The sequence below is a fragment of the Balaenoptera musculus genome, chromosome 1 (genome assembly GCF_009873245.2).
Source record: "Balaenoptera musculus isolate JJ_BM4_2016_0621 chromosome 1, mBalMus1.pri.v3, whole genome shotgun sequence".
NCBI classification, from domain to species: domain Eukaryota; kingdom Metazoa; phylum Chordata; class Mammalia; order Artiodactyla; family Balaenopteridae; genus Balaenoptera; species Balaenoptera musculus.
The window spans coordinates 42,714,430-42,734,784 of record NC_045785.1 but is presented as its reverse complement, the minus strand read 5'-3'; the positions used below and the strand labels follow the sequence as shown (position 1 = coordinate 42,734,784).

Sequence of the window (20,355 nt, the reverse complement as noted above, 5' to 3'; positions counted from 1 at the left end):
AGGAGCCTCGTTTAGGGGCTTGAAAAATCCATTTCGAAGTAAGCAATCTATGAGTTGCTTCTACTGTCTAGTCAGCTCTTAAATGACAAAATATAATAGAGCCCTTACTTTGGTAAGACATGCAATTACAGAAGATCGCTATGGACTTCTAAAAGCTGACATTCAAGTTTAATCAGACACATCACAGCTAACACCTCACAGATGACTGGATAGGATGGTTTTGTTTTTCTTCACGTCCCGAACACACACTTCATAACACCAGATACCATATGCTCTTGGTGGAATAATACTAGCTAATATTAAGTGCTACTTACCAGTTGTGATTCTAAGTACTTTACATTTGAAGTGGAGCTATTATTGCCATTTTACAGATGAGAAAACTGAGAATAGGTTAAATAACTTGCCTAAGACCACACAGCTATTATGCATCAGAAATATTTGAAGTCAGGCAGCTGAACTCTAAAGCTCATGCTTTCCTGAACTGCTGGTCAAGCTTTCAAATTATCAGCTTAAAGTCGGATCTGACTTAACATTGACTCTTGGGCCACTGTTAAGTATGGAAAAGGTACTGGCTGGAAACTCAAACACTAGAAATCCTTGGCTTGGAGCACATGGAGCATATGCCTGTGTGGCACGGTTCCCCTGTGGCACTTGGCATCATGAGGTAGGGACAGGGTCTATCTTGGACAAAGGCAATCCTTAAGCAACCATCTTGCTCATAAAACCATCAGGATGTTGAAGGAAAAGGCATGATCTAATCCCCAGCTGGATAGGTAAGAGTTCCAGTCAGCTACTCCAGAGATGGGAAGTGAACAGATGCAGAGGCTCAGGCCTGGACTGAGGCTTGAGTCCAAACCATATGCTAGAAGAGGTTTGGTGTAAGACAGTAAGAGGTAGGAACACTGACAAACTGGGAAGCATATGATGCTGAAGACACTCTTAGAATTTTAAGTTTAAGCACCTAAGAGTGCTGGCTGGCCAAACATATGACACCTGTGGGTCAAAGTGGTCCATGGGCCAGAAATCTGTCACCCTTGGGCTAAAGGTGACTTTCAGACAACTATCTATGGAAAAGAGGTGGTGAGCAAATTCATAAGAGAAAAGCCTGATCTACTAAAAATAGCAACTTTAAATTCTATTAATTACACGGGATAATAGTGGATAAAAGTACAGACTGAATTCAAATTATTCTGCTGCTTTGAGAATCAGTTTATTCTTCTATAAAATGGGGCCAATACCAACTGCTTTACAGGGCTGCTGAGAATAAAAAGAAATCAACTAAGCAAATAGCCCAGCACAGTCCTTAGTATATTAAGAAGGTAAATGTATTGGCCCACACATACTGTGGGAAGGCAGTGGTGAGTTTGGCCTAGGGGATGACTGAATCAATGGCTCTAGTGCATCCATCAGGCCTTCTCCATCTCTTGGCTTTGCTCTTGTGTTAGATTTATTCTCTTGAACTGACTTCTCTGCGTGGCAGTTCAGACCTTACATCCTTACAGCTTTGTGACAAGAAAAGGGCTCCTTTTCCTACCTCCAGTATGAAAAATCCCCAGATAAGGACTCTGATTAGTCTGACTTGGCTTGAATGTCCATCCCTTAGGCCAGTGGTTCCCCAGATCAGCATTAGATATCAGGGAGTTTGTTGGAAATGCAAATTATCAGCCCCCCTCCCCCTGATGCAGGGGTGAGGCCGAACCACCTGAACAAGTCCTCCAGGTGGATCTGATGCACACTGAAGCCTGAGAGCCACTGCCTTGGAAAGGGAGTGAGGTGCTACAATTGGTCTATCTTGGATTACATGCTCGGTTGGGAGTTATTACTAAAAAAGATGGGGTACTGGGCAGACAAAAACATGTATCCAATATGTCCTTTCTTTCAAAAGTTGATATGCAGGAACTATGATCTGCCAACATTCTCAGGTGAAGGGGAGGATGAGGGCAGTACTGGTTAGAGACAAGGCTTATTAGAAAGCTGCCCATTCAGGAAGAGCTTTGCCTTTGCCCTTCCCCTTGCAACCCTCAAAAATCTTTATAAGGCCCCAATTTTCCAATGGGAACCTCCTTGACGGTGGCTCCCACTCCATCAGAAATGCTCAGACTCCTTAGGGCTTCTCTTCTTCCCTGCTTTCTCCTTCCCTTCACTTAATAAATATCTGTTGAGCACCTACATGTCCTGCTGTCATGAAAGTAAACAAATTAGAGCCATGGAGTAAGTAAACAGGGGCTGTTGGTCCAGAGGGTAAGAAACCAGCCATCAAACAATCTGGGGGGTGAACTACAGGGTGGGACTACGAAAGATCCAAGACAGGAGAGAGCTTGGCATTTTAGAAAGCACACAGAAAAGTCTAGAAAGTAGAGTACTGTGAAAGGAGAGGGGCAGAAAGTCTACTGTCTCCATTAAGAAGCTCGGATTTTACTCTCCACACAACGGGAAGCAATTAAAAGTTTTAAGCAGATGAATGACATCATCCGATTTACTCAAAACTATTTTAACTGCTGTGTGAAGAATGTATTACTTAGGGTTAAACATGGAAGTTGGGAGGCCAGTGCCATGCCAAAGGCCAATAGCACCAACTGCTTCTGCTTCGTGAGAATTGCCTTTAAAATACCTCCTCTTCCCTGCACCAGCTACCACGCTTAGAGGGAAAAAATACTTTCAATATGCTGCTAAGTGATAATCAGGCTCTAAGAGTCAATGTGAGTTGGCATTTCTTGTTCTTTACTCTTCATGAGAAATCAGCAACCCAGTTTATCAAAAATCCAAACCCATAAACATGATTCCTTACTTCAAAGATATCTTCAATGCCATTAACACCAAGTTTTAGAAATAAATAATCCTGAGAACAAGGCTTGCAAAAATGACCAACCTGACAATGCCATTAGCACCCATCTCACTACTGAAAAGAAGAATGGTTATTATTCCTCATATCAAAGTAACATCATGGACAGTGATTATCAAGGGCCATGAGGACAAATGGTTTGTGAAAAACAACTTCCCTTCACCGCATACCCTCAAATTGTAGCCATTAACTTACCTGTCTGCTTGAGTTTGGCTACCCTCATGGAAAGAAGATCATTATTCTGCACTATCTCAAAGCTGAAGGACTGGCTGTGATCCTGGAATTGGCAGAATGTAGCTTATCCCCATACCTCTGGTATGGATAGTGCTGGAAGCCAATCTGATAGCACAGTCCAGGCTTCCCAATCCACACAACGCCTAAGACTCGCTTTTGGGTCCTGAATGACTAGATGAACTACTCTATGGCCCCCCAGAGAAAAGCTGGGCCCATCACTTGCTTAGCCAGCCACATCTTCTCGTAAGCATTCATCACTCTGACCAGACTCTTGAGGTAAACCCTCAGTTACCTTTTCCAACTTCTTTTTCTCAGCATGAAGAAATCCAGTCGATAAACACTGCAGTTACACACTGATAAGCACGTATTCAAAGTAAACAGGCACTGCCCATCCTTTGATCACAATCAGTTTTAAATGCCTAAAATCTGTACCTTATTGATAATGCTGCTTCATTCATATGCAGAGAAAACGAAACTTCCTGTGGAAAGCATCCAAAGATGACTAAATCTTCCAGTGGACAGTTTTCTCAACAAACAAAAATGTAAAAGAAAGTTAGTATCTCTTAAAGATTCCATAAAAAATTTATGAAATGGTAGATGGTTTCGGTCTATCAGTAACATTAATTAGATGGATCCAGTTATTATCCTGGGCTAATGCCCATTGCGTAGCGTCATAAGGCAAACAAGAACAATGTGGACAATTAAGATGTGCAGGTAAATCCAAACCCCTTTTGTAAAATTTTACTGAAGTCTCTAACAAAAATTTTATGGATCAGGAAATGGGTTGTAAAGGGATTCATCTGGATTTTCATCCATGCTAAAGAGCAAGGAAACAGCCAAAGGATAAATGGAAAAGCAAAGTCTGGATACTTGTATCAGGACAATCAATATCTGAATAAATAATCACCCAGCACTGCTGTTTTTAGACCCAGAGGCTCTCAGAAAAAGAATTACAAAGTATATTTAAATTAATATTCCCCAGATACATGTGCCTCATCCATTTACTAACTTCTATGTCATTTTAATATAAACGTTAATGTGTTACAATGTAAACTCTTAGGAGCTTTAAAAAAAAAAGATGTTATTTTCCTCTAGTTAAAAATAGTACTTTATGTGAAGAGAGAACTAACAAATAGTCCAGTTACCTTTCCCTAAATATATAAAATGAACTTACTACATCTTTTAAAGCACTCAGAAAAAGTACTGCTTTAAGGTGTTTTATATAATGTAATCAAGCTTTTACAGTTACTCCTCCCATTAAACCCTTATGTTTCACTTGAATTACTACAAACTAAAGTCCTCTCTAAATCTGAATTATGAGCATTAAACCACTGCCTGGCCATAAGCAAACACCTATTCTGACAATACAGAACTGAGAAAAAATTCAGAGACCATTTCTTGATAGCTCTTAGGTAAATCACCTAACAGTGGGTCAATCAGTAACGACATTACATGCAAAGATGGAAATTTTGTAGTTGGACATTTTTACTCCACACTTTTTAATTTAATGATGGCAAAATACTTAGAAAGTGGGACCAAGGGGGAAGAAATTATAAGGAATTCAGCTATGTCCTCAAAAGGAATAATATAATGCAGTCAGAATAAGACTGCATAGGACGCTGATGGCTCTCATGCCCATGCCTCACATGACGGGGACATCCGAACCAGGCCTGTGTCTTAGGGAAGTCTAGTTGAGTGTAAGACTAGAACAGGGGAGCTACACAGGGTATAGAAGGAGGGGTTACAAACTATCTTCACTAACTTTTTCCATACCCAGTAAAAGAATAGATGATCTTTAAATTCAGGTGGGTAAATTTAGTATTACTTCAGGAGATACTAACCAAAATCCACCTTTTCTCATGTCCACCAATTTCAAAATTAAAGGCTTAAAAAATTAGCTGATTAGCTCTGATGCATTTAACATGCAAGTGTCATCAGCTGACTCTGAGAAACTGATTGCTAGCCAATGCCTTTGTAAGCAAACATGGCCACCAATTGCCTACATTTCCGAATTATGCCAAAGAAACTTACCTTCTTTCCTGTTTGCCATTTTCAGTCTCAGGACCATAGGCAGTTCTGCTTTGGACTCCTTTATTGTTATTCCTTTTTTAAAATGCATGCTTCCTTAAGAAGGAGCTTTGTTCACAGAAAATTTGTTACCTCAATGCTCACTATACTCTGTTTTATATTACACAGACACCGAAAGTAGTTGGAGAGTCTTCTAATACCTGAGATGTCTTATGAAGAACACTCATAGCATTTAAAAGGTTTGTGTGAACCAAACTACAAGTATCTTAAAGTATTTCAAATTGTTCGGTTTACATTTAAAAGAGTAAGATTCTTTTATTTTTTCCTGGTCAGGCTTTCCAGACATCTCAAATCCTACAGCTAAGCCTGAACATATCTTGCCCAAATCCAAATATGTTGTACCTATTATTTGGCTTAAGAAAATTTAGAAACTATCAAGCTTCTAAATTTATGACTAGATGGTATTAAATGCCAAGCCATAAAAAATACTTCCCCCAAAGTATATATACCTAGAAATTTTTAAGTAAATTTATACATGTGTGTTTTAAAGAAAGGATTAGAATATTCTTATGTAATCAATTCTAACTTTAGCCCTTTACAACTGTATTATATAACTTTATTTAACTTGGTAAAAGCCAAAACTGATGGTTCTTAACATGGTATGTGGAGATCAAAATTAAAGAATACAAAATACCTTAAAAAAAAAAATAGCGTTCAGCTCAATCCTGGTTCCTTCAATATTACTGCCAAACTTCTGTGAAAGAAGCCTTGTAATAAAGACTAACAGCAACATAGAAGATGATTAAAAAAAAAAGTTCATTTACCAATTTTAACAATCTAGAAAAAAAGAAAGTGACTATAATACTTGATGACAGACATCATGTTTAAGTAGAAAACACAAAGATAAAAAAAGTAATACCGCTGAAAATATTGCACAACTTCAGGTGTTTCCTCCAAATTTGCTTTATGTAATTGGATATAAATTAATGAACAAAAACTTAAGCAAGGTACATGTAACAATTTAACAGAACCTGATAATCTAATTTCTTTCAATTTTTCTCAAACTCATCATGGGGCTCATAAGAAAATTAACCAACATGGATACTGCTACAGTTGAATGTCAAATCTTTAAGTGCTTATGACATACTAAATTCTTCTATAATGCAATTATGAAGAACCCTTTGAGAAACTTGTGTTTTGTATGTAGAAAAGTGTTAAAGTCAAATATTCAACTCAATATAAAATAAAAAGAAACATTTCTGATTTGTTGGGTTGAGATTGCTTCTCCTTTTGCTAATGAATGATTTTTTAGCTGTAATATCACTGAGTTGAACAAATATGTCACCTTCGAGTACATAAAGAAAAATAAACACATGCTAAATGGATAAAACATTACAACTACATCTTTACTAGACCATCTCTACCTCTAACACTTCAGAAGCTTAGAGATTCAGTGTTCTTATATTAACTGCAAGAAAAAGATAAAAGAGAAATTCCTTCTTTTTTGAGATCACAACTATGAAGTCATGTGGTTATACATATTCTGCATTTGTGTGCAAAACATGAAACACATTTATCTTAATTCTCCCTGCTTAGAATTGTCAGTCAACTAGCAGGACTGTCCTTCCAAGAAACAGAAACAGAGATGTGTTTTATATAACTTCAGTAACCTCAGCACTACAATAAGAAGAGATGCAGTATCCTTTTGCTATGTTCAAGACAACAGGGAAGGAGGTCACAGGAAAGAATAAATCAAAATTGTTACAACTGAGAAACTTTTCTCAGTTTAACCATGGTGCCACTTTCATTTTTACATAAACATGGTGGCATAATTCAAGCTCAATAAATCAGAATTCTTAATATTTAAAATTTACCTTGACTTTTAATTATCACCATATTAATAACCAAAATAATTAGGTGAAACACATAAGAAAGGGTAATATTAAACCCCACTTTACTAGAGTTGGTTTCTTGACACATTAACTCATTTTTTTATAGAAAAGGGATAGTGCATCTCAGTTTGCTTACAAGCTAGGAGATCACTTTGAATTCTGCATTTCCTAACTGCAAACAGATATAGCACTTATAACAGGTTATAAATAAACTGGTTTTCAAGCATAGAGCCAGCCCCAACGATAATAATACACTATTTAAAAAGACCTAAGGCAATGAATTCCATTTCCAATGGAAAAAAAGAACTGTGCAAACAAGCTTAAAACTACTTTTTTTGTGCCAGTGTTATAAAATGTAGCTTTTAATAAAACCTTGACCCAAATGCCAGCAACTTGAGAAAAGAATTTGGGTGGGGGGAAGAAGAAAGTTATTTCATTTAGGAAAAACAACCACTATCTTTTTCCTAATCTTCAACATACACAATTTAAACATATACAGCTGCTGTATAACACTTTACACAATTCCTATGTACTGGAGCAATAACAAGATCTAAATACAATTATATTTTTGAACACTGGGTCAAGGCTTTACATAAAAATACCTTCCTACTTTTCCCCCTAAGTTTCTAAAATATCACATACTTTTTTTCCCCCAACATCTGCAGCCATTCAGGAATTTTTAGGAAACTTTTGTGCATGATCTTAATTCCTAATCCCTGGCTCTTTGGGCTCAGTGACAAAAGATCAAAACCACCAAAAATGATGGTTCACTTGAAGTCAGATGAGAGACCCTGGCTCAATTAGTCTCGTAGGACGAAAGCAGTGCTGCATCAACTGGCTCCATGCAGGAGGGGCACGTGAAGGATCTCATCAACCAGTCGTCTATACAGTCCAGGTGATAGATGTGCATGCACGGCAGAAATCGAATTGGGTCCCCATAAACAAAGTCCATCATACAGATCACACACCTGTTGAGGGTGAGGGAGAGAAATAAGAAAGCATTTTTAGAGAAGTGATCCATCTAGAATACTCTTTAAAATCCCCATTACAAAGACAGTGTTAACATGAACAGATGAAAATGGCTTGCCTGTCACCCTACCACCTAAGCATCCGGATTGAATTTTTTCCTAATAAGTGTTATACAGCCACAATCTCTTATTTCAATCACCTGGGAATTTGAAGAGTTTGAGAGCAATCAACAGGGCAAAGAGAAAGGTATCACATAGGGATCAAGTCCACTGCTAGAACTTTACTTGTAAAAACAGCTACATATTACAGAAGAAACCTTAAGGAGAATGTGAAGCTTTAGTACGTAGAAAACCATGTTAGATTAATTTTATTTGAACTGCTTTTTTAGTGTAAGCCCAGATAGTTTTCACTTTAATACCTGTATGTAAATACAGAACCACTAATTTCAGCCTACTTACTGGGCTGCTACAGGCTAAAGTTCTCTTCAATAACCCCAGTTTCAAGCTCACTGCACTCTTCTACAGGTTCAAGAAGCAACCCAATTCGGCAGTCAATATTCTAGATAGGTCATAATCTTAAGTACTAGCCCTAAATGGTGCTACAGCTCAAACAGCCAAACACAACATAGTAAATTACTTTATGTCTGTGTTGGTAAAGACCATTCTCAACCTAAAAGGAGAATGGCTGTCCTCATTAGGGATTCTCAGACAATAATGAGCTCTGAGGACAAAATCTCCCTTATATTTAACTCATCAGGCTTAGTACAATTATTCTACAAGTTAAGAAATGGATAAGATTTTCCTCATATCACTAAAACCCTTAGCAAACCATTTTAATGGCTACATAACCTACCAAAGTATTCCTCTACTGTTATTTTTCACTAAATAAAACTATGGTGACTATCTTTATGCATAAAACTCTAGGGATTGAAGTGAGGTACATATTTTAGGATAGATCTCTAGAATTAACTGTTTCAAAGGGTTTAGGATCTAAAGGTCCTTGACATCCTGCCAAATGGCTTTCCCAATTGATTAGGCCACCAGCAATGCTGGTACTACTTCACAGTTATTACACAGGTAAATCATTTTTAACTGACATTAACTGTCATCCAAGTGGACAGAGGCAACATATAAAATGGTCAGAATGCACACCATCATTTATTTCTTAGCTATTTTTATATGAAAATTCTTCTTAATTGCTACATCTAAACATTTCCTTGCAAGAACTGATTAAACATCTGACTTCCAAAATGCAGGAGAGTATTTTTAAAAATCAGATCTCTGAAGATAGATCTTTGAAATATGTATAAATTTAAACTTACTCCCGGATCTTTTTTTCTGATCCATCTCTTCCAGGGTCATAAACTCCTTTAGGCAGATGCTGTATAAGGCCTATTCTCTGAGCTATCCTAATTTGTTCCTCTTCAGTCAGCTGAGTTGCTAGGCGAGTCTGGCTAGGTGTTGGATGATAGACCGGAACTGGAACTTGTTCCTAAATTTTTTAAAATGGAGAAAAGAATTATTTTTAAAAAATTTGTTTTCTGGGGTAGTGTTTTCCTTTTGTTTCTTCGTTTTTTGGCTAGGGGAGGGGGCCTTGGGGAGAAGGAGACTGGACAAGTATGCTGTAGCATGAGATTCTGTTTTACCCTGCCTTAACTTTAGCATATCTACCTATGTTTAAAGGATACTGAAACACAGCTTTACAGAAAAACTGGAATGGAATGTTACTTGAAGTATTTCTAAAGGAAAACCATATAACACAGACATATTCATTCCTGATACACAAAAAGATAAATCAATTTAACTAATTAATTAACCAAATGGACTGTATTCAATATTCTGTAGGCCACAACGGAGTTTTGTGGCCTCAGTATATCATTATTTACATTAGAATTGACCATTATAGATTCTTCTTATTTGCAAACTTATTCTTTCTTTCCATACAGACAACAATCTTAAAATTTATTTATTATTTATTTGGAAAGACTGGACATTATTGCAATAAACCTCTGTAAAATTTCTTTTAGGCTTTTGGATACATATTTAGATATGATAATCCAGTGAGCCAAATGAGGCCACCTTCCTTCCACACGGAATACACATCCAAGGACTCAACCAACCATGGATCATGTAGTACTGTAGTATGTATTTGTTGAAAAAAAAAATCTGTGTATAAGGGGACCCGTGCAGTCCAAACCTGTGTTGTTCAAGGGTCAACTGTATTGCTTTTTTTTCCTACTCACATTTATGAGATAATTTTATTCACACTCTATACAGTCTTTCAACAGATACTTGAGTATCCATTATGTGCTAGGTGATGGGGAGTGAAGAGTAAACAAAATAAAGTTCCTAGATTGATGGAGACTGCTTCTTTAGGTAAGATACTCAGAAAAAATCTCTCTGATGAGACACTTGGGAAGAGACCTCAATGAATACGAGGGAAATAGTGCATCTCTGACCTAATGATTTCATTGTGGCTAAAACCATTTTTGAGCCACCTAATATGGTGTTTCAGACAACATCTCTACTGAATAAACTGAGACATAACACTTTCAATCCATGTATGATGTTTTCATGGGAAAATTTACGTTAAATCACAACTACCTATTCACATTACATTAGAAAATGTTATTTTCATTCATCCTGTAGGATCACTCATGATTTCTACAATTTAAGCACTCATTTACAATGACAGCCAACATTTGCAAGTATGAGATTATGCCTCCAGGAATAATTGCTAAATTTGTGTTAAGCTTAAAAAAAAAAAAATTCTGTGAAATAACCTCCATAAGCATTCAGAACTAGCATCAATTGAAGCTGTTTTGAGCCAATGGCTTCTGCGGTTCAAAATAAAATAATTAAGAATGCACCCATAATTAGAGCCTTCATAAGGGCTTAAGTATAAATATTCTTTTCAAAGAGAAATTTTAGGGGAAAGTCTCAGATACATATAAAGTAGGCTCAAATACTGAAATATTTAATTCAAGGAAAAATGCACTTCACTACAATGTCTCTTAAAGATACCATTATGTCCCTTTAAATTAGCCTTATTCTTATAAACCACTTTTTTTTTTTAACATATTTTAAAATTTTATTTATTTATTTATTTTTGGCTGTGTTGGGTCTTCGTTTCTGTGCGAGGGCTTTCTCTAGTTGCGGCAAGCGGGGGCCACTCTTCATCGCGGTGCGCGGGCCTCTCGCTGTCGCGGCCTCTCTTGTTGTGGAGCACAGGCTCTAGACGCGCAGGCTCATTAGCTGTGGCTCACGGGCCTAGTTGCTCCGCGGCATGTGGGATCTTCCCAAACCAGGGCTTGAACCCGTGTCCCCTGCATTGGCAGGCAGATTCTCAACCACTGCGCCACCAGGGAAGCCCAAACCCCTTTTTTGACAGTAGTTATTATTGAGTTTCTTGTCAAAGGCAGTTCAACTTAAGACTTTAAATATTTCTTTTCTCTGAGATTCAGAACAAATCTGTAATTAAAGATCTCAAAACACAGTAAATCCTTTATCAAATAATTAAGATTACATTCTCTGGTAAAATGTCAGTAGTTCAAAGTTTCATGTTTTACGAATTTCCACATAAAATCATTAATGGTTACTTTCATACTTCTAGCTCATGATTTAGGAAATAATAACCAAGCATGTGAGTGCTTATCAGAACTATATTCTTCATCCAAGTATTTATTTAGTTCATATTACATGCAAAGAAGATTTATTATTAAGTATGGTTCTTGGATCCAGATAACCTTGGGTTAAAGTCACTTCTCTGCCACTTAACAGAGTGACTGTGTTGAAGTGATTTAACCTATCTGGGTTACCCTACCTTATATGGTTGCTATAAGACTTGAATGAGAAAGACGGTGAACCTTGGAATGGCAGGAACTCAATAAATAGTAGCTATTATAACTATTAACACTGCATTCGAAGAGCTATATTTATTACTGCAGCCCAATTAGCTGTTTCCTATGTTTCATGCCTGTCCATCTTACTGGCTTTGTTCTTGCTATCCCCTCTACTTTCCCCTGCAGGTCTCTTGGTCCAAATTCTACCTCGTCTAGCAGCTTGTTGACCTAAAGCTTTCCCCAATCCTCCTCCCTACCATACAATATTGACAGACTCTGCCTCTAGCCTCAGCTTAATTACATAGGTGTCTACCTATAAAAGAATTAAGACGATTATACAGAATACAGTAAAACTTTAGTTAACAAGTGCAGTCATCAAGTGAGAAGAGACTGTCAATTCTTCTAGCTTTCAAAGAGGAAGTGAAGTACAAAACTGACTGTATTTCAGGACTTCCCTGGTGGCGCAGTGGTTAAGAATCCGCCTGCCAATGCAGGGGACATGGGTTCGAGCCCTGGTCTGGGAAGATCCCACATGCCGCAGAGCAACTAAGCCCATGCGCCACAACTACTGAGCCTGTGCTCCAGAGCCTGCGAGCCACAACTACTGAGCCCATGTGCCACAAATACTGAAGCCCACGCACCTAGAGCCCATGCTCCGCAACAAGAGAAGCCACTGCAATGAGAAGCCCGTGCACCACAATGAAGAGTAGCTCCGCTCACCGCAACTAGAGGTAGCCCACGCGCAGCAACGAAGACCCAATGCAGCCAAAAATTAATTAACTAATTAAAAACTGCATTTCTTTAGCACAGTATGAAAACTTTCTTTCAGCCCTATATATCTACACCATTGTGACTACAGGCAATTTTTTGCTTTATAAAATTATTTTTTTAACAAATATTTCCTTTTAAACAAGTCTGTATATATACAAAAATTTTCAGTTTGTAGGTCAAACTCAGAGCATCTTTTATGCACTAGAAAAATAACTTTGTTGACCAGGCTTTATATAGTGCATATAAAAGTTACATGACCCTTCTGTTATTAAAGATCATAAAAATGGCTGTTGCACCTCTGGTTTAGAAATTCACCTCTTTAAGGTTTTATACCTAGCAGGCTAACTTTCGATGCAGAAAAGTTTCATAGTTCAGAGTCAAAAAGCCTGTCCTTGATCTGCTACTTATTAGTCATAAGTCCTTGACCAAGTTATTTACTTAACCTCTATTAGACTCAGTTTCTCTATGTGTAAAGTGCCAGGACTACTGTTAAGAATTAAAGGAGACTTGTAACTGCTGTCCTGGTAAAGCATGAGACACACATACAAAAGCTCATTAAATAAATGTTAGCTAAATAAATGTTAGCTACTACAATATTATTCTGTCTCTACTAGTATGTGACTATAGAAAAGCATTCCAACGTTTAAGAAATGGACTGAATTTTCAATTTTGTATGTCAATTATAACTCAATAAAGATGAAAATGAAATACAACAATTTTTTTAAAAAAGAAGAAATGGACTAGACTATGACAAAGGTAAGTAAAACTTGTCAAAAAAGAATCTTAGAAATTCACTTAAGAACAACTCTCTCATTTTACAGGCCCAAGCTTGCCTACAGTCACAAAATTACTGACAATGTTGGAATAAGAATTCTGGTCTCCCTTTTAGGCTGGTAATTTCCACTACATCACATGCTTGGTTGCTGGATAGGAAGGAGATTCTCCAAGTTAATGATTTGGACTTTGTCCATTTATACTACATTGAAATGACATTTTAAGAAAGCCATCAAAATAAAGAATTTCTAATAAAGTTATAAAGATTTTTCATCTGCAATAAAGGTTTTATAATGTCAACAACTTCTAAAAGTTGTTAAGAATTTCAAAGAACATCAAATCCATTTTGAAACTGCCCCGTAAAATAGATTCTATTGCTGACAGAAAAATAGAATCCCACACCCCCACTCCTACCTGGGGTACCTTCACAGAATCCTAGGAATCAATAGAACACTGTTTTTAAAACACTGCTATTTATGAATATGGGATTTTCAGTCTGAAAAATTAAATTATAAGATTTGAGTCTCTGATACTTCCTGTAGTAAGTTATTCTAACCCTCTGCTTTCTCTCCAACATCAAATGACTCTGGTTTGCAGACTTGAAGCTAACTACTATTGCCCCTGGCTTTGGTCCTATCTTTCTGGCTTGTCTCTGAATACAAGAAACTCTTCGGCCCCTGTTGTAACCCCTGCCAGCTCAGATTTTCAACCCTTGAATTACGATTTCCAGTCTAGACTACCTTTCATTATTCTCAGTCCCAGACCAACTGACCAGTCTTGATGACCCGCCATCCACATCAAGATATGACTCATACGGAAGTCAGTGGAACAATTCGTATAAGACTGTGGGTAATGAGGTACTCCTTAATCCTTGAACATACCTACTACAAACAAAAAGACTTTAACTGTCTCTAAGCATGTGCTTTTTAAGAGGCTAGATTTCTTTGGTCTTGTGGTTCACATATGGGTACACAGAACACAGAAAGCAGAACAGAAAAGGAAAGCTCTACCTTACGAAGAAGCATATTAATAGATAGAAAAACAAAACCCCTATTCACATTATGGATGTATTTTCTTCTTTGGTATTTTTGTTAAACGAAAGAAACCCTCTAGATATTTTAAGTGATTCACCATTCTAATTTCAGTTTACATGCAACTTTTCAGAAACCCTCTATAGGGAAGAAAATGACTAAGAACTCCTGATATTTTAAAGATAGCCTCACCCTTCTTACCACACACACCTAGTTTTAATTCCCATCATACTTATTAAAAATGACCTTAAGTATGAATTACTATTTAGTAAGTAGAGATCCAATGGTATTTTCTAGGTGGCAAAATGTAAACTTGTTTCTCCTGTCAGCTAGAAGACACTGAATGGAAGATTGGGCAGGGATATAAAAACAGCACTGTTTAAAAGATCTGGACTCTGGGACAGTTCTCAACATTCCCTAACTGATGGCTCACTGTGCCTAAACTCTTTGTGTGAACAGTACGATTTATGCTGAACACCTGCTTTCCCTCTGGGAGTCTAGAATTTTGGTATATGTTAGGCAGTGGCTCATTACTTTGGGCTTCCCTGGTAGACAACACTTCAAACATGTTGGCACAATTCAGTGCTGGAGAATTAAGCACATTCTGTGTGACTCCACTAGGAGAGAACTCTTAGAAGCCTGTGCCTTTTCTATGGACCTATGCACCTTTTCCCTTTACCAATTTTGATTTGCGGTCTTTTGCAGTAATAAATCATAGCTGTGATTACAGTTATATGCTAAGAATTATGAGTCCTCCAATGGAACTGAAGATCATTCTAGATAATGTTAAGAGTGATAGGGGGAATTCCCTGGAGGTCCAGTGGTTAGGGCTCTGCGCTTCCACTGCAGGGGGCTCGGGTTTGGCACTTACCCGCCTCCCCCACCCAAAAAAAAGAGTGATGGATAGTGCCTGCATTGTGACTCCTTTGTTTTCAAGCAGTTTATCTGGTGATGTTCATTAGAAATGCTCCTTTGTGGGCTTCCCTGGCGGTCCAGTGGTTAAGACTCCGCACTTCCACTGCAGAGGGCATGGGTTCGATCCCTGGTCGGGTAACTAAGATCCCGCATGCTGCGTGGCATGGCCACAAAAAAAAAAGAAATGCTCTTTTGTGAAAAATGTGTGTTTTGACAATGGCAGTTACACAGTACTTCTGTTTTATTCCTTTTTTCAAAGCAAGTCTGAAGGAACTAATATTTTGAACATTTATTATTTAGCACAGAGAAAAACACCTTTGACCTAGAAGGGTTATATGCTGAACTGTGTCCCCCAAAATTCTTATGCTGAAATTCTAATCCCCAGAACCTCATGATGTGACGGTATATGGAGTCACAAACGTGACTGTTTTTGTCCTGGTCTCTTCTCCTGCCCTATACTCTTCACCAAAACTATGTCCATGTTGACAGCTAAAACTACCACCTAGATATAAATGATTCACAAATTTATATTCCAGTCTAGATCTCGCTTTTAAACTCCAGGCTCTACTTTGACAGTTCTAATTCGATGCCCCAAAATGAACTCCCCTCCAAAACCTGGTCCTCTTCCCTATCTCAGTAAATGACACAACCACCTTTCTAGTTCTGGAAGACAGAAACATCCTTGGTACCTCCCTTCCCTTTACCTTCCCATATCTAATACATCACCGGGTTCTAGTGAATTTATTTTCTATTGAAATGCTGATGGAATCTGTTCATTTCTTTCCATGTCTATTGCCAATACTCCAGTCTAAGTTCCCATTTCTTTCCTGGTGTACAAGATTAGCTAGGAAAATCTCAATTTGTTCTCTACCCAGAAGTTACAGCAATCTTTCCAAAACAAATCCAACCCTATGCCCTCCTCAACATACTTTAAAACTCCTTCAGTAGCTTCCCACTGCTCTTAGGATGAAGTCCAAAGTCCTTAACAAGACCTCCAAAGCCCTGCATAGTCTGGTTACCTACCTACCTACCACTCACCCTCTCCTTCCTCATCTAACAACTCACTCGCTGCTTTCTAGCCCCACTGCCTTCTTTCAGATCCTTTAAAGAAGCAAGATCTCTCCTAGGTGAAGTCATAGCACCTGCTGTATTCTCTGCATGAAACACTCTCCTCCACTCTGCTTAAATACCTCTTTTTTTCTTCCTTCTGAGCTCAGTTCAACTTCTATTTTCTCAGAAATCTTCCCTAACTAACCATTCTCCTCTATTATAGGCTCTTATACACCAAGTAACTTTCCTTCATAGCATTTGTCATAGTTGTAATTTTATATTTAGTTATAGTAATTTAAATGTTGTCTTTCCCACCAGACTGTAAGATCAATGATAAGAATTGTGTCTGTTTTTGCTCCTCACTGAATGGATAGATGAATAAATGACCTACTAAAAATGTTATCTACTAATAGCTAAAAATAGTCACCCATTAACTTACTCCCATGTTCCTTCTCATTTCAGTGTTTCTATACTTATTAAAGTTAGTATACATGCTATAACACTGGGATTACAAAGTTGTTTTTGCTTTGCTAAGTATATTCTTTAAGAATGACTGATAATAATAGTATCTCCACCAATCCCTCCAAAAAGTGAACCCTAAATATGATTTTGAAGACCTGTGGAAAATAACGTTTACAAATTAATCATTTACAATGTACAAGGGCACTTAGTACAAAATGAATGGGTTTATGAAAATCTAAATCACCAATGTAGTAAATTGCTAATTAATATAAATGCTGGCAACCTTCAAGGGTGGTTCAGTTGGCTGCCCTCACCTCTCTATGTCTATGAATATGATTCATGAAGTATTCTGTGTCTGGGCTAAAAAGGTGATTGCGTGACTATTTTCTTAATGTATTCCTTCACCACTAGACTATAAGCTTGATAAAGGCAGGGATTATGTCTGTTTTGCTCACCAATATATACTATTTACCTAGCACAGTATCTTTCACATAGTAGGGATTGAAACATTACTGGATAACTGAATGATTTAAATCAAAGCACTCATGTTCCTGTAATCCATGTCATATATTCTTATCAGGATTTTGTAAACATGCTATGAAAATTTTGCTAAGGATCTGGATTACGCCACAATAAAACCAAAAAGGAAAACCTGATATAAATTACAACCAACATTCCTTCTCCAAGTGATAATCTGGTTTGTTGCCTCTCTGAAATTTCTACCTACCTTTCTATCCCACAGTAACTTCAATTTGTCCAAAATCAAACTAATTATCTCATTCTACTTCCACAATCCTTCTCAAGCTCAGAATTTCTATGCCCACTATCTAGGTTAATAATAGAAAACTATAGTGGAAGGAACACAGACATATCATAGAATTTCAGCCTCTGGCACTTACCAGGTATGTGACCATAGGCAAGTTACTTAATACCTCTAAGCCTAAGGTTCCTCATCAGAAAAATGAATAGAATACCTATCTTAAAAGAATGTTATAAGGAATAACTAAGAAAATGTACCAACCACGATAGGGGCTCAAATATCTGGGCCTTCCTATAATGACATCATTAGTCATCCAAGGTACACATCTCTTCCTCCCTTCCCTTTACCCCCAGCATCTACTTAAATGCCTTATCTAACTACCATTTCCTCAATGTTGATAGGAGACATACATGTACTTGCCCTGTGAGTTTAAATTTTGAGAAAGAGGGAATTCACAGTAAGAGAAGCAAATATATTTCAAGTAAATTTAAACATTTTTTTTCCTCTTTAATGTTTTAATTCTCCACGTTCTCATGCAAAAAACAAAAAAACAACAAAAAACCCCAAAGAGAATCCAAGCAAAAGCATTTGCTTTAAAGAAAGGGAAAAATTTAAATTAAAATGTGTTAGGAAAAGAAATGCAGCATCACGGAAAGGGGTAGAATAGACAAGGAACAAAGGATTACAAAATGTGCTGAGGCAGAGCAAAGGGCAAAGACAGGGTCAGTCACACAAAAAAGCAAGGTTTGACCTTCTGATGAGGAAAATCTCTGAAGTGTTCCAATTGTTTCTTAATAAATAATGAATCATCTATAAAATGATGAATGTTGTGAAAAATAAAATGGGCCCCAATCTCAAAGTTTACAAGTCAAGAAAGAAACAGATCAAAGTGTGAACTTGTCTGTCTGAAAGGCAATGCATTAAAAGTTGGACCCAGGTTAGGGAATATGATATAATTTCAGAAACTAAATAAAACAATGCAGTGGGGAAGTGCCTAAATAATGTGCTGAGGCTGGAAATAGTACAAGTCTGGTTTGTGGTGAAGGAAAAATAAAGTCACTGCCAAAGAATGCAGCTTGTCACCAAAAGCTGTATCCTTTCCTCCAGAAGAGTCAGCTCTTCTGATTTTCTCCTTACAGCCTTACAAACTGCTGCTGGCACCACCCCCTCCCCAGCTGCAGTTTCCTACTGGGAATGTTTTTTTCTGCATTTTGCCAGACTGAAACGTAAGGCCATAAAATGGAGGATTTGGAATAAATGATCTCAATGCATATTCTAACTCTGATGTTCAATGAATCTTGACCAAAAACCCTCAAACCAAACAAACAAACAAAACCCCAAAGACCAGCATTAATGCAATTCCTGAACCATAAAGGATAACAACTATACATAGAGGGGAAAAAAGCCAGCATCCCATCAATGATACTGACAAATGATATGTTTTATTTAATGAGATCAAACCAAAGTGATCTGCATGGAAAAAGAGCATTGCTTCCAGGAGGGCGTTTTGGCATTTATTTGTTTGCTTATTTTTTAAAGAAATGAAAAAGTTGGCTTCTTTTATTCATTACATAAATATTCACTGAGCACTTGTTATACAGGGTTATATACAGTATCCTAACTGGTGGAGAGCTGGTAGGCATCGTCACCACAGACACTCGGCATTAGCAAGTCATAAATCCATCTAAAGGTCAAGACAACTGAAATCAAGGTCACATTTTGAGCCTAGGCACAAATTACAATATTTCTTGAATACTCAACCATATTTCAGATGCTGCTTTAGGCAAAGGAGATACAGTGGTGACCAAGACAGATGAGGTCTGTCCTTACAAAGCCTAAATCCCCTACAATAGGGGGATACAGAGATATAGCAAACAAGAGAAGATGATTACCTCACTCACCCATGGCTCCTACTATCCCTAAATTGCCCATGACCTGGCAACTCCTGGGACAGGCATACATTCCAGTGGACCCACAGGCTAGTCAACATTTGATGACTTGCAACCTCCTGACTGGTGAAGAGAGGATGAATCAACAGACTGTCTTCTCTTAGAATTAGAATTGGAAAACTGAATTAACTGACCTGAAAGGTCATTGAGCAGCAAATACGAGATGTGTAAACTGAGGTTTGAGGAAACTGTTTGTATTAAAGACAGATTAGAAATGCTGAGTGAAGCAGACATTAGGAAAGCCCACAAATGAAAAACCCTGAAGCCTCTGGGTAAGAAAAATGGGAGAAAGTGGCTGCCTTGGTTCCTTGACATCTGTCTGATTCTAATCCATGTGTATATCGTTAAAATAAAGCACCTTTCCTCTGAGTAAATTTTGTCTAAAATAAAAGTCTCCTAAGCACCACCACTATTTTCTTTACTGAATGAGACCTAAATTAGACCACCTTTTCCTTCTCATCAAGCAAACTGATTTCCAGAGGGGAAATGGTACCCACTTACTAACAAAGAATTGCTTACCAGTGGGGCAGATCTCCAGGGTAGTTGTGGGCCTAGAGATATCCCATCTGACTTAGTGCATGAGTTACTGTTGGAACCACTTCTTTGCTACAGCCAAAAAATACTGGAATTTTTCTCATTTAAGCATCCTATCTTTGAATTTTACCAGTTCAAAGAATAAGAATATACATTTCAATAACTATCTTTCATCCTTAAATGGAAGATTCAAATATATGACTACTTGAAAGCTAAAAGTAATAAGCCCAAGAATCCTTTGCAAAACCAGAGTCAGAATATACACAGCCTTTAAGGAGTTAAAAGACGAAAGCTTAAAACGGT

At 37.5% G+C, this 20,355-nt stretch overlaps 2 protein-coding genes across 2 annotated transcripts in view; one reads left to right on the top strand and one right to left on the bottom strand.

Moving 5' to 3' along the window:
- The window catches only part of TTC39A (tetratricopeptide repeat domain 39A), a 60,531-nt gene extending 53,947 nt beyond the window's left edge, over window positions 1–6,584 (top strand). The window contains exon 19 of the transcript XR_005019421.1: window positions 5,273–6,584. The gene's annotated coding sequence lies outside the window, so the exon portion shown is untranslated. The remainder of the gene's footprint in view (window positions 1–5,272) is intronic.
- Window positions 6,490–20,355, bottom strand: part of RNF11 (ring finger protein 11) — a 34,277-nt gene continuing 20,411 nt past the window's right edge. The window contains exons 2-3 of the mRNA XM_036848474.1: window positions 9,287–9,456; window positions 6,490–7,964 (exon numbers count right to left, since the gene is read on the bottom strand). Coding sequence (XP_036704369.1) covers window positions 7,793–7,964; window positions 9,287–9,456 — 342 coding nt within the window. The 3' untranslated portion in view covers window positions 6,490–7,792. The remainder of the gene's footprint in view (window positions 7,965–9,286; window positions 9,457–20,355) is intronic.